The following is a 15,391-nucleotide window of genomic DNA, read 5'->3' as shown; positions in this document are numbered from 1 at the left end:
GAAAATAAAGTAAAAACAATAATGGGTGAAATATTACAATTAAAAAGCGGAAAGTGCATAATTCAATTAACCATAAACAAAGCCATGTTTTGAGATAATGTCTTAAAATAATTAAAGGGTTTTTAACACATATAGTTTGACATGGTTAGCCCTGTCAGTTGCTCTGACAGATACATGTGCTGCAGACAGATCAGGCTACTTCTGCTTTTTTATATGTTTGGGATGTGACAATTTCTTCTGTGCCTGAGTGTATTTTAATGACAACGGTAAGCGTTAAGTGACTGTTAAGTTCAAAGTACTCTCACTTTTGAATAATTTCAAATCATCACTGAATAGAAGTATTTAAATAAATAAACAAATGTGGTAAAAGTGAGTGATTATTTGTTGTCACTGTGGTAAATTTGTGATTTCAGTCTCAATCAGGGTCACGGCACCAAATTGTTGAAAATTTCATAACCCAAGCCAGGAGACTCATTTCAAGCAGAATTATTTATTGAAAACGTGTTGGTTGTTCTGCAGTCAAACAATCATCTCCAAGAAGTCTGTACAATTTTAATTTGATCTGTGGTTCAGTGACTGTCAATAACATCAAGTGTTTAATAAGCAGTAGACTGCTGTAGTTTGATTGTGAAGTCCCAGCAGAGTTTTATGTAACAGTTCCTAGACATTTAAGTGCATGCTGGTTTGAGTGAGTTCAGATTGCAGCTTTCAATTACAGCATTGATCTGTGTCATGACCACGTTTATTGTGTATGTATGAAAGAAGAAGATTATTACAGTCTCAATAGCCCAACCTCAAGTGCTCACTGACCTGCCAGCACAACACACTCAATCACACTATAATCTGCTGCCACTTCTACACCGAAGCCTGGTGAGAACCTGCTCATGAGGGGAAAATCCCTAGAATGTGACTGTGGTAACTTTACAACTAATCGTATAAATAATGGAGACTTATGACAGAAGTCTCATTACAATCCAGCTCAAAAAGCAGTAAGAGAACGCAGCTTAATTTTCATGGCAGAGATTTTGAATGGCATTTAAAGGGATAGCTGACCAAAAGTTAAAACTTTGAAGTTGGTTTTCATTTGCTCACCCACTCATGGTTACAAGCCTAATACTTTCTTTATTCTGTGTAAGATTTTGAAGAAGATATTTTAAAGAATGTTTTTAAACAAACATTTTTGCTGCCCAAGCAATTTCGATTTCATCTGTTGTATGAACTGGGAGAATAGGAAGCTGTCTGATAGGGATGTCCTGGTGCCAACCGGGATTGTATCCAAAAACATAAATTCACAGCTGCCCACTGAGTTGCAACACTAATTTACAGTGTGGAGAAGCCCTAAAGAGGCATACCACCCAGTTAGTTGCATGCCCAGAGTGGGGTTGGATCAGTGATGGTTTGGGCTGCAATATCATGGCATTCCCTAGGCCCAATTCCTGTGCTAGATGGACACATCACTGTCAAGGACTAACAAACCATTGTGGTGTGTGCCCCTAATGGTTTAAACATTGTATCCTGAGGGTGGTGCCGTGTATCAGGATCATAATGCACCAATACACACAGCAAGACTGGTGGCAAAGTAGTTTAGTGAATATGAAAATGAACATGAAAGTGAATCTCCCATGGCCTGCACAGTCACCAGATCTAAATATTATTGAGCGGCACTGAGGTGTTTTGGAGGAGTGAGTCAGCAAACTTTTTTCTCCATCAGCATCACATAGTGACCTGGTCACTGTTCTGCAAGAAGTGGCTCAGAATTCCTCTGGCCACTCCAGGACATTTATCTGTCATTCCCAAGGCAAATTGACGCTGTAAGAGAAACCCTTGCATCACATATTTATAAATGATGTTTAATTGAGCAAGGAAATTTTCACAGTAATTCCTAAAATATTTTTTCTTCTAAAGAACGTTGTTTGTTTTATTTCAGCAAAAATAAAAGCAGTTTTTAATTTTTTTAAAAACATTTTAAGGTCAAAATTATCAGCCCCTTTAAGCTATTTTAGTCTAAAGTCTAAAGGACAAACCATCGTTATACAATAACTTGCCGAATTACCCTAACCAGCCTAGTTAACCAAATTAACCTAATTAAGCCTTTAAATGTACCTTTAAACTGTATAAAAGTGTCTTGAAAAACATCTAGTCAAATATTATTTACTGTCATCATGGCAAAGATCAAATAAATCAGTTATTAGAAATGAGTTATTAAAACTATTATGTTTAGAAATGTGTTGATAAAAATCTTCTCTCCGTAAACAGAAATTGGGGGAAAAAGTAAACAGGGGCGCTATTAATTCTGACTTCAACTGTATGTATGTATATCCTGTATATATATTCATTTGAGATCAGTCTGTATGCAAAAAGTTTTTTTTTAAAAAGTGAAACCAGAACGACAGATTCGCCCTTTGTGTTGGACACATTTTTAACAGCAATCAAAATTGACCTATAAAGAGCAAGTAAAAAATATTCCACTACATGATTCAAGACCTTTGAATTAAACTGTAAGTCTGCCCCTACAGTTTATCATATAACCTGAGGAATTAAGCATGAATGGATATTCCCATGCTTTCACATTTCAGAAAAAGATAGACAATGTTATTTAGGGGAAATGATCTATGATTAAGTAAAGGGGGAATTTGTTTAAAAGACTGACTGGGTGTAATCCTCTACACATGGATCAACAAATGTGATGTCTACAACCTAAAGAGACAGACCTGCTACTGTACATGTGAACACTATTGTTTATGATAAAGCTACAGTTTTAATGCGGCAACCATTGAGTATGTCAGTCAACAAAAACTAAAAACATATTGAGAGTCTAAAAGTCTTTACAGTATGAGAAAACCTGTTAGAACAGTTAAAATGTCCATGTTAGAACATTTTTTTGTGTGTTTTGCCAATGAAGACGGAGACTTTTTTCCATGATAAGCCTAAACCAAACAAGGCACTGGTACAAAAAGACACCTAGTAATATGCTTTATATTTTATGCTTTAATTATCAATACACCATATATAGAAATGCAATTTATTACAAGAGTGCACACCCCGTGCAAAAACAGACAATGCAATGCTAGCTCTGTCCACTCTAATTTAACATCCTGTTGATATGAAAAAGCATATTATTCAAAAACAACGCACAGTATAAACAACTAACACAAAATCTGCTTTCACATATGCAGAAGCTACTGTATGTACCCAGAGTAATTATATACAAAATCCAAAGAAAAAAAACAAAAGGAAATGGTTTGGATAATTCAGTGGCAATGCCTAAGCCAAAGTCATTTACTATCGATTTGCTTCTCCAGAGCTAGTAAATGACTTTTGGGTATGTCTTATAATGTAATCATGTCAGCACAACAGCAGAGTGTTCTGGTGTAGAGTTACCATAACAACAGACATGCTACTCAACAGAAAGAACATAGACGGATGAAGAAGAGATTTTCCTCGTCTCCCTTAAAGCTTTCCTTGAGTCTTTATAATGCTTACACATCCACAAGACATTCATTAGGGTATTAGAGTAGGTAAACGTCAAAACACTTCAATATCAATTATGCCAAGAATGTCTGTCTAAAGTGCTGTGCATAAAATGAATTAAAAGTGTTATACTATCTAGACAATTATTTTATTATTATTTTCATTCAGCGAGGAAAACATTACATTGATGAAAAGTGACAGTAAATGCTTTTATACACTTAAATTATGAAGACTAAAATGCAATTTAAAACAAATCTTACTCTTTCGAAATTCAGCAAAACAAATGATAAAAATGAAAAAAACTGTTTTGAACGTGACACTGAAGACTGAAGTGATGTGGCTACAAAAATCAGTTTAGAAATATTCATTAATGGGCTTTTATAACAAATCAAATAATAGTAATATTGCAATAGGCAATATGCACTGGGCAATGCAGTAACAGTGTAAAAACCATCCACACAGAGGTAAGTGATAAGACGGTAGCGTGAACAGGCTACATAATTCGCGCTCTTCAGAAATGTATACTGGGGTATATTTTCACAATGAGCCTGTGTTTGACGTATCATTCCACTCTACTAGTAGCATGTTAATCATGTAAATACAATTTATAAGTTAGAGATTAAAGCAAATGTGAGTAATACAAGAGAAGATTCTATTTTTTAAAAACTGACTTACCACAGTGACAGCATCATTGAGCAATGACTCGCCAAAGACGATGATGAAGAGTGTCTCGTTCACATGGACTTCTTCAAACACAGCGAGCACTGCTACAGGATCCACAGCTGAGATCAGAGCTCCAAACAACAAGAATTCCATCAAACCTGCGTCCACTTTTTCATCTGCACTCACACACAACACATAAACAAATCCAGTCAATAATTACAACCAATTTAACCATAGCTTAACATGCACTTGCTCCACTGCGACTGTCCAGGAGCAACCTGTGTTTAATAAAATGGTATAAATAACAGTATGAAACTTGAATGTGCCAAATCAAAACAAATGATTTGATTATTAGACTAGAAAATTAGATAGAATCTTACTATGTGACCAAAATTGAGCAAATGTTTAAATGCAATAAATAATTTTTTGTATTTTGCGCTAAATAATTGTAACATTAATGATGAATACTGATCACTTTTATTGCACTGATGGTATTTATTGAAAAAAAATAAGCAATTTTAGCCTCGTGATTGGACAGTAATTTGAAGAACTTACCAGCCTTTAGTGTCTTTTTTTTTACCAGCCAAAAATCGCATACTTCCATACTACTGTATATAGTACACTAAAAACAGTATGTGTATGAACAAAATTCATAGAATTCGAAAAACAGTATGTGAGAAGTACCCGGATGACCTACTGCTTCCAGCGAGATTCAGAAGTTTACATCCGGTGCATGCTACGCTATCCCATGATGCACCGCAAGAGAATCCATGAATGGAAGTGTGGAAGTGAAGCAACGCAACTGACTCGGGTAGGTCACATGAGCATGACAAAATGGCAGATGTAGAACTGTCTCAGTAGTACCTACTGTGTAGTAGGAGATTTCGGACGCAGACATTGTTTTAATAAAAATGTAAACAAATGTAGAAAACTATAAAAAAGAAAAATATAATATAGAACTTTACGAGAACTGTAAAGCAGTTAATAGTAGTCATTCATATTAGTTATAGTTCTACTACTACTATTGTAACTAACACTACAACTACTGCTACTGCTAATTATTATTAGTTAATGTAACAACAGAATTTTTGTGGGGTTTCCAAATGAAAGAGAAGCTTTTCTTTTGCAATTCTCCTCTTTTTATCACATAATTCTAAAAGATTTTCATAAAATGTTTGTCATATGCTGCATTTTCATGTTAGAAAAAATCCCACCACTTGTAAAGTTTGTGTGGATCATATACCTTGAATCGAGCTGCAAAGGCACTGAAAGCACTGTCATCATGAGCTGTTTAAAAGTCACGCAAATTTTTGCAGTTTTATAACAAAATCATTTAGCATCCTTAGGCACTCACCTATGACTCCTGCCATCTTGACTCCATAGAGACAGAATCCTGTGCAGAAGGCATTCCACAAAGTGCCTACTACAGCGTACATCAGAATGGCACCCAGGTTGTCGAAAAACAGCCGTGCAGGCATGAAATACCCAGCATCCCCCACTATAGTTGGCAGGAGAAAGAGGAAAAAAAGCCCGGGGTCCAGTTGATATGGTTGCTTTTTGCTGGCAAGCAGAACCACTGTGCCCAGAGCCAGACCCAGCAGAATCAGCATACAGCTCTCCGGGACTGCTGTGGTGAAACGCTGAGAGAAGTGGAAAACTGAAGATCACAGAAAACAGAAAAGAGAGAGCAGAGAAAAAAGTTCATAAAGATTGATCACAGTAGATCACAGATATTACTCACTGTCATAAAACGGAGATGAATATGCTTTATTGAAATGTCACTACAGCTATTTAAGAAATTTCATCCCTTTCAAAGAGATATGTGCTGCACTGTAATGCCAACGATCACAACAGACAATTCATCAGACTAAATAATTTTTTGTCTGATATGGCTGTTTCCACTTAACAGTACGGCACCTGCTTTAAATGTTATCTCTCGATTAAATGAGCATTATCAGTGGTTATCAACTGATAGATATGGGCCAGTAGGGGCCTTTTATGCCAATTGGTTGGCTTAAAAAGCTGTTATCATCCATCCACATGGTTAATCAGCTATACTAATAGAGAAGACCCCAGATCCAGATCTATTTTTACATTACTGTGACGGTTGGGTTTAGGGTTTGGGTAAACGTTAATAAAACACAATTAGTGGGAAATTTAATAAATAATATTAATAATTATTGTTAACTTCCTGCCGCAGCCATAAGTGATATATAGGTGATAATATAACCATGTGAATGAATTATAACAGTCTTCTGAGCCTACTAGTAGGCACAGAAGGCTTCTACTGGCCCATATCTCTCAGCCGATAACCACTGATAATGCTCATTTAATTGACTGATTACATTTGGAACGGCGGTCAACCAGCCTCATTCAAATAGTAGTTTATACCTCGAGAGTACTGTAATTCCATACCATGGTTTCAAATGAAACATTACACAACGCCACTCCAATCTATAATGACTTACAATGACAAATACTGAGTCAATATGCCACAGTAAGCACAGCATGCTAAACTCACCAATAAAATGCAAGAGCATACTGTGGCTCCATGGAGAGTCAAGAAGTCATCACAATATTTCCATGAGGAAATGCAGCTTGTTTCCATTCTCACGTCAAACATATCAAATGACCGTACGAAGCATTGTCAAGAGAGGAACAATCAGACAGCAGTAACCTAGCATGCTCAACACCCTGAAGCATGTGGTGCAAGTCAATACTTCACAAAAACAACACAAACGTAGTGTTTATGGGGACCGAAATGAAGTTAATAGTCCATGAGATGTTTCATTATGGATATTGTACTGAAAACAATGTTAATACGCAGGGCTGAATAAGGCACACACCGACCTCCTTTTACACCATACAAGTGGCCCTCCCGAAATGCAAAAGTGTACAATCACAACAGATTATGGCATAATAGGAGAATCTAATCATTATTAATGTTTCCATGATCAGAGCGATTTTGTGTAGGAGGGAAAACAGTGCACACCTCCGCCAAGAAACACAACAATCAGAGCTCTCCATGAGTCATTCACACAAGGACAGAAAAACACTGACGTACACCCAAAATAAGCATACTAGACATCTGCACAAACACATGCATGTGTGCACACAAACACTAATGTATTCTGATTCATATGTCTAGATACTTCACAAATATGTTGTTATAAGAGCAGCGTGTTCTCTTAAAAGCATACAGTACTGATTTCTGTGAGTGAACTGCTCCAGACTCTCACTGTGGTGATAGAAAATGAATTCATAATTTGTCCATGAATGCGATGTTTGCTTTTGCTAAATCACTTTTATCACAAGATCTTCTGCTTTTGAATTATTATGTGTCGAAGCACTTAGCTAATCATCCCACATGTAATTACAGTCATAATAAAAGATTATCAAATCCAATTAAACCAATGGCCTTCATTTTCAGGGACAGACCGAGAGAGAAGTTTTGCACATGGAGCGACAGTAATTAGGAACAGAGGGGGGAGCCATTCTGTTATTATCTCTATTAACATTAGAACAGGCCAATCATTAAATTAGAGTGTGTGTATAATGAGATGCTGCCTTGTCGCACCCATGACTCAACAAACCTGAGCATGAATGTTTAAGCACTATGCTATGCAAATGCTATGCTAATGATATGGATATCATTACTTGTTGTCTGTCTACAGATAAACTGTGTCAGGTCCTGACACTGTGAATGACCAGAATTGTTTACCCAGAAATTTAAAATAGAAATAAACTCTATGAGCATTTAAAATGAGAGAGAGAGAGAGGGACATACAGCAGCACTGGCTGCCAGATGTGTGTGGATGTGCCACAGCCTGGGAGACAGTAGATAAACCCAATTATGTGTGTGCCATGTGTGTATTACTGTATGCTTTCCTACTATCTACCACAGTAACCCTTTGTCTGTGTGTGTGTGTGTTTATGTCAAACACTGTGGTCAGAAATGTTCACATGTTCTTATTTTTTACATTGTTTATTCATTTTTCGCCACAGCAGAATGAACTGCCAACTTATCCAGCACGTTTTTACGCAGCAGATGCCCTTCCAGCCCCAATTCATCTCTGGGAAACATCTATACACACTCATTCACACTCACTCACTAGGGACAATTAAGCTTACCCAATTCACCTATAGCACATGTCTTTGGACTGTGGAGGAAACCGGACCCATGCGAACACAGGGAGAACATGCAAACTCCACACAGAAATACTAACTGACCCAGACGAGGCTTGAACCAGATACCTTCTTGCTGTAAGGTGACAGCACTACCTACTGCGCCACTGTCGCACTTACATTGTTTACTTCAGTTTAAATTATTATGATATTTTGTTTTTATTCTTTATTTTGATGCTATAGTAGTTTTATATTTGTCTTCCTACTTCAAATTTTGGCACTATTGTATAATTTACAGTCATGTTAATAAAGCAATTCTGAATTTAGCTGAAGTGAAAGGGTGGGCGACGCGGAGGTATTGGAGTTTGCATGCTCTCCCCGCATTTGCATGGGTTTCCTCCAGGGTGCTCCGGTTTCCCCCACAAGTCCAAATACATGTGGTACAGGTGAATTGGGTAAGCTAAAAATTGTCAGTAGTGTATCTGTGTGATTGAGAGTGTATGGGTGTTTACCAGGGATGAGTTGCAGCTGAAGGGGCATCCACTGTGTAAAACATGTGCTGGATAAGTTGGTGGAACATTCTGCTGTGGCGACCCTGATTAATAAAGGGACTAAGACGAAAAGAAAATGAAATGAAATGAGAGACAGAGAGAGAGAGAGAGAGAGAGAGAGAGAGAGAGAGAGAGAGAGAGAGAGAGAGAGAGAAAGTGCTTCTACAGGTGGCTTTGGTTTTATTCACCGAGGGTTCAGGTGTTTTCGAAAGAGATGGGTTTTTAGTTGTTGTTTAAAGGATACCATCTGGGAGTATGGGGTCAGAGGCACTCTGTTAAAGGCTGTCTTGTCCCTGTATGAACAGAGCAGAAGTTTGGTTTGCATTGCCGCCAATAAGACAGACTTGCTTCCAGTACATGTTGGACTCAGGCAGGGCTGCCCTTTGTCACCAATTCTGTTTATAATTTTTATGGACAGAATTTCAAAGTGCAGCCTTGGGCTGTAGGGGGTATCGAACATAGACCTTTAGCATGTACTGGGGCGATTTGCTGCAGACTGTGATGCGGCTGGGATGAGAATCAGCACCTCCAAGTCTGAGGCCATGATGCTCCACCGGAAAAAGGTGGTTTGCCATCTCCAGGTTGGAGGAAGGTCCTTATCCCAGGAGGGGGAGTTCAAGTATCTTGGGGTTTTGTTCACAAGTGAGGAAAGAATGAAATGTGAGCTTGTGAGGCGGATTGGTGCAGCGGCAGCAGTAATGTGATCAATGTACCAGTCTGTTGTGGTAAAGAAGGAGCTGAGCCGAAAAGCAAGGCTCTCGATTTACCAGTCAATCAACGTTACTACTCTCACCTATGGTCATGAGCTTTGGGTCATGACCAAAAGGACAAGATCTCGGATACAAGCGGCTGAAATAAGTTTCCTTTGCTGGTGAGGAGCTTTGTCATAAGGGAGAAGCTCAGAGTAGAGCTGCTGCTCCTCCACATCAAGAGAAGTCAGCTGAGGTGGCTCAGGCATCTGTTTCGAATGCTTCCTGGACGCTTACCTAGGGAGGTGTTCCAGGCATTTCCCTACCGTGAGGAGACTTCAGGGAAGACCCAGAAAACGCTGGAGGGACTATGTCTCAAGCCTAGCCTGGGAACACCTCGGGATCCCGTGGCTAGAGGAAGTGTCTGGGCAGGGGGGAAGTTTGGGGTTCTCTCCTAAGACTGCTGCCCCAGAAAAGCGGATGGAAACGAATGAATGAAGGATACCAGTGAATCTGCAGCCCAAGTGGGAATGGAAAGATCATTCCACCAGCATGAAGCAGTGAATGAAAATGTTTTTGAAAGTGACTTAAAGCCTCTTTGCAATGGCACCCCAAGTCTATACTCATTCCTGGAGGAGCTTCGTTGGAGCACTATTTGTATTAACTTTTAGTTGAAATTGAATGCAGTCATATCATATTACTGAAATATTATATAAGTCTAACTTATGTAACCCTTTATGTAATTTTGCCATTTTAGCCAAATTTTCCTGAATTAACCCCTAAGCGTCCTTTATTGTTATGAAAACACTTATAAAAACTATATAAAATCACACACAAATCTTAATTAGATATGACATTCCAGTTCCACTTTATATCATGCAGCCTTAACTACTACTTGGATCAAAAAATAAATACACATACAAATACATGTGTTGATAATGTATTGCAGAACACTTCTGGTGCTCTTGAGGTGGGGTACAGGTAGGGTTAGGGACAGGTTTGGTGGTATGAGCAGGTATAATGGCAGATTGAGGTGTAAAGGATGGTCAACAGTGTAATTACACATTTAATCACAGAAATCAATTACACAATTATTATTACAATGTAAAAACTTGTATTTAGACAATAAGTATATTGTGTCAAAAATGAGTTTCAGTGTAAAGTCATATTAGTTTAGGCCACCTAAAATAAAGTAGGACAAACTATGCTGTAAATGAATGAATATGCATACATATTATACTATTCATAAAATGTCAAAAATCGAATTAAATTTGCATCATACTTTTTTTAGCCCCTCTCTCTCTCTCTCTCTCTCTCTCTCTCTCTCTCTCTCTCTCTCTAGATATGCAGTACACAAATAGATTTTCAGACAGAAACCTTGTACGTTCAGTGATTCTAGAATCATCTGTTGAAATAAAATGACAGTATTATATGTTGCAATAGTTTAACATTTCACAGCTGCAGATGCTTCACTTTCTTTGTCATTGTTGAGGGTGACATGTTGTTGCACTGATCCCTCAACAGCTGGTCAGTCTGTGTGTGGACTCAGCACTTAAAGTCATCTGGCCACTGTGTGCAGGTGCTCAAGATACAGTAGTGCTATTTTCTCCAGATGCAAGACAAATATTCAGAGTGGGTTTAATGGTGTGTTGCCGTAGCAATTATATCAGGGAGAAACAGATGATCGAGCTACCAGCACTAAATCATCTGATGTAACTGCATGTCTTGGCCAAAAATACAAGCTGGAGGGACGCCTGAGAAACACCCACACATGCAAATACAGGAGGCAGTGCATTTTGTGTAGGCTTGTGTACTGTATGAGTGTGTGTTTTCATGAATAAACGCCACAAAACATATAATCAGTAAAAAAAACTTTGTACTGCCACTTAAAACTTTACATACATGCCCTATTATAAATTCTCATGTCTAGAAGATATTTGTATAATCTTTTATGAAACTGATCATCATGAGCTCTTGCCTAGCAAATGAGCACCCAGAAAATTATTTCCCATGATAGATTTTCCCATGGGGTTTTTAATGGAATCGTTCAATTCATTAGCTACTGTTTAAGGTCTATGGTAAACATTACAGAACTGTAAGCTGCAACCATTCACACCCCAATTATTGATATGTAATAATTATCCAAAACATACCTCTTTTTAACAATGTAAGTGCATTAAAAAAATAGCATTTTCTACATGGCAGTGTGTAATACACGTTTTAAAGCAAAACACCAAAGTATTGTCAAGTTACATGAAGTGAAATTTATTTATAAACTAATTTCGAGAGGATCACGTGCTTTTGATTGCTGGTCCTGCATTATTCAATTTATGATTCACCAATCAGACGATTCCTTAGCCACAATAAATACCCCAAGTTCTATATGACAGCCATCTTCATTTTAAAGAATCCCCCCTTCCACTTCTCCTCCTTTACTAGATGGGTGACACGGTGGCCCAGTGGTTAGCACTGTTGCCTCACAGCAAGAACGTCTCTGGTTCTAGTCCTTACCAAACCAGCCAACAATTCTGTGCGGAGTTTACACGTTCTCCCTGTGGACATTCTCGAGGACAATTGCTTTCAACCCCTGGTTTCAACACTGGATTCTTCAGGAATCAGCTGAATCAGTTCACAAAAGAGGACAAATTTGTTTACAAAAATGACAGACCATGAAGGAAAAAATATGAATTTTGCTGATGTATTTGGCTGAATGAATGAATGAAACATGTGCTGTATAAATCAAACAGCACAGTAGAAAAGCTACAAATTAAAAGTACTGAAAATTACAACTTGATTTGCTGATGTTTAGATCAGCAGAAAGAAATGATTGTGATGTCATTCTGTGACGGACACAGGCTATGCTCATCATTTTATATATTATTTTTTATAACCTCTTTAAATATATTCAAAAAACATTTAAAAATCTGGTTTATATAAAATCAGACGTGTCATTATTCCTATTAGAATGTACCTAGCATGTTTCCATTTGTGCCTACCTTTAAAACATTGGAGTTTTAGTTGAATTTGTAAATATTCATTTTTTTATTATTATCTACATAACCTTGTCTATTTTATTACTTTTCAACTATGTTTGACCGATTGTATAATTCTTGTATTTTTTTTTTTTAGGTTGTTCAGGGACAACACACAAAAAATAGCCTTCTGGCTAATTCTGGTGCATTTGCAGAAATGCTAATTAATGTACACTGTCCCTGCCAAATAAACAAATAAATACAATAAAATAAATTTGGTCATTTCTTTGACAGCATCATAAGTGGAGTTTAAGAACCACAGAAAAGTGAATGTGATGAGAGCAGTTTTCCTCTTTACTGATGTAAAGCTCAGGTAATCTATTCATTGACAAATGAAAACAGTGCTGGTTTTAACTATTATATATAATGTATATATGGTTGTCTTTTGGACAACTGTCAAATCAGCCATCTTCCCCATCATTGTGTAGCCTACAGAACTATACTGAGAGACATTTACAAGGTCTTTGCAGGTGATTTGAGTTAGTTAGCTGAGTAAGATGTGGCACCAGGTGTCTTCAAACTGAACCCTTTCACAATATTTAAATTTTCTGACATACTGAATTTGGGGGTTCCATTAGTTGTAATCAAAATAATCAAAATTAAAAGAAATAAACAATTGAAATACATCAGTCTGCGTAAAATGAATGAATACATCATAAGTTTCACTTCTTGAATGGAGTTATAGATAAATCGATGGCTGATATAGATGAATAGATGGCTGGTCCCTTATGAACTCAACTTTGGCTTTACTAATAAAATGGTTACTGAACTTTGGTTTAACCATCACATTTTTAGTAAAACTGTGGTTGTGTTAGGGGGGGTAAAAAAAAAATGGTTAATTCACTTTTGCTATAATAAACACATGATTCATTTTCGTAGACACGCTACAATGGAAAGAAATCCTCACAGTATCCCGAATTATTAAATCAATAAATACCGACGTGGCTACACTTGAGAACTAATATCTGCCGCGTCAGCGAGTGATGATGATGTCATCAAGACTTCTAATCGACTACTAATCGAAAGAATCGAATCGCGCACCTGAATTGAGCTTCTCATCAGTGGATTCAGAACATAGCGTAAGACTGAGGAAGATGATAATAGAAAGATGATGAGTCATAGCCAATCAGCGCGCGCCGTCACTGTCCGCTGAGACTCGCGCCTTTTGGAGAGCTGCCGGATCGGCGGGAACACAGAACACACGTTGAGCTCTCATACACTCTGAACTATAGACTGTAAAATAAATAGCTCTCAACAGTCAACACAGTGTTCAAAAACCTCTCACATGGATTTACAGCATGGATTTCACAAACAGAAGATAATGCAAGTCCACCATATGTACATCTAACCGAAACGCACACTCCTGTCACTTTAAGGCGCTTCGCTTATCTCCCTACAGCTAAAAGCCTTTTTAATTATCATTGTATTCAAATGTCCCTGAGGAAATGCACGGGTTTTATTGCCATGACAACTACCCGCGTCGGTCAATTAATGCCAGTGGAAGGGAAGCGCAGGTGGCTTGCGCTTTTTTACGCACTGTTTTACACACAACACCGGCGGCGGCTCGCTTTAATAAACCGAGCTACACACATTCACGACCTCAACACAGATAACTTTCCGCACTGCCCGCGTAATGAACCAGGATGGAGCGCGAAGCTTTCTTTCTTTGAACAATACGAATGTACAAACAGAATGTGTTACAGAACTTACGTATTTTGGCCACACTGGCCACCAAGAGCCAGCTGGCTATAATGTAAGGTGTCTGCACGTAGCTCCATTCCCACTGCACTATCTTGAATCCTCCTCCGTGGTGGTGAGAAGACTCTCCATCCTCTGTGCTCGGCGTCGTGGGCTCTTCGGCAGACCGGGCGAGCGCAATCCCAGGATGCCCGTACTCTCGGGGAATATACCGGGCGGCGACGGGGGATGTGGCGGGAGGAGCAGCGCTCACCCCGAGTTTTGGCGGAAGCGATGCTCCTGTCACGTAAAGGTCAGTCACTGCATCACGAGCCAGCGTTATGAAGAGGAGCAAACTCAAGCCCCGCATCTTGCCGGCGCGTTCAGCGGCGTGTCATCTTCATTTCTTTTATATACGCTCTTGTTGCGATGGCAAGCCCTCCGCGGGACGCCCCGTTACCGGTTTACAACATCAACACACACTCCACTTGCCGGTAACTCACGAAGGTGCAGCTGGCAGACACGGACACGTGATCCGTTCGTGCACAAGGAGGATCTTGTTAAAGAGCCGTCACTCATCACAATCATCCTCATCTTCGTCAAAACAGAGAGTGCGAGCAAAACCAACGATATCACACAGACTCTATATATGACAGCGCCACGAAAAACAATTCTTTAATACGCGGAAATACATCGACTGTTTAATCAGAATCAACAAGTTGCTTTAGTCACTGAAGCAGCCTGACTTTTAAATGATAGATCACTCAATGATTAAAGTAGTTGTCAAATGAATTTAAAATGTCACATGCGCCCCCAGGAGGACTAAAGTGAATCTTTACTGATGTAGTTCACTGGAAAATATTCGTATTAAATAACACTTTGCAATGAGGCATTATGTTACAAAACAATGCATTAATTAACAAACAAAATTGTAACAATTTTACAGCATCGCCATCCTTGGAAATGTTAGTGTTCATGTTCTTACTGTCATTACTGCACTTTACCCTTTTCATTTATCATAAATCCACTGAAAGGTCAGATTACGCCACAGCACTGTATAGTCTTTTCATTTGGACTCAATATTTAATAACTTTTTCCATAACAGTCATACTATGTTTTCAGACAAGTTTGTATTATATCATATTATTCAATTCAATTCAATTCAGCTTTATTTGTATAGCGC

General features: G+C 38.3%; 1 protein-coding gene across 1 annotated transcript in view; it reads right to left on the bottom strand.

Annotated features, from left to right (window-relative positions):
• The window catches only part of slc9a5 (solute carrier family 9 member A5), a 32,991-nt gene extending 18,398 nt beyond the window's left edge, over positions 1–14,593 (bottom strand). The window contains 3 exon segments of the mRNA NM_001113472.1: positions 4,147–4,310; positions 5,489–5,791; positions 14,242–14,593. Coding sequence (NP_001106943.1) covers positions 4,147–4,310; positions 5,489–5,791; positions 14,242–14,578 — 804 coding nt within the window. The 5' untranslated portion in view covers positions 14,579–14,593.
• Positions 14,594–15,391: the final 798 nt, after the last annotated feature.

The sequence above is a fragment of the Danio rerio genome, chromosome 7 (assembly GCF_052040795.2).
Source record: "Danio rerio strain M-AB ecotype USA chromosome 7, GRCz13ab, whole genome shotgun sequence".
Lineage (NCBI taxonomy): Eukaryota > Metazoa > Chordata > Actinopteri > Cypriniformes > Danionidae > Danio > Danio rerio.
Note: the sequence above shows the minus strand (reverse complement) of the source record. Positions and strands in the feature narration are given on the sequence as shown.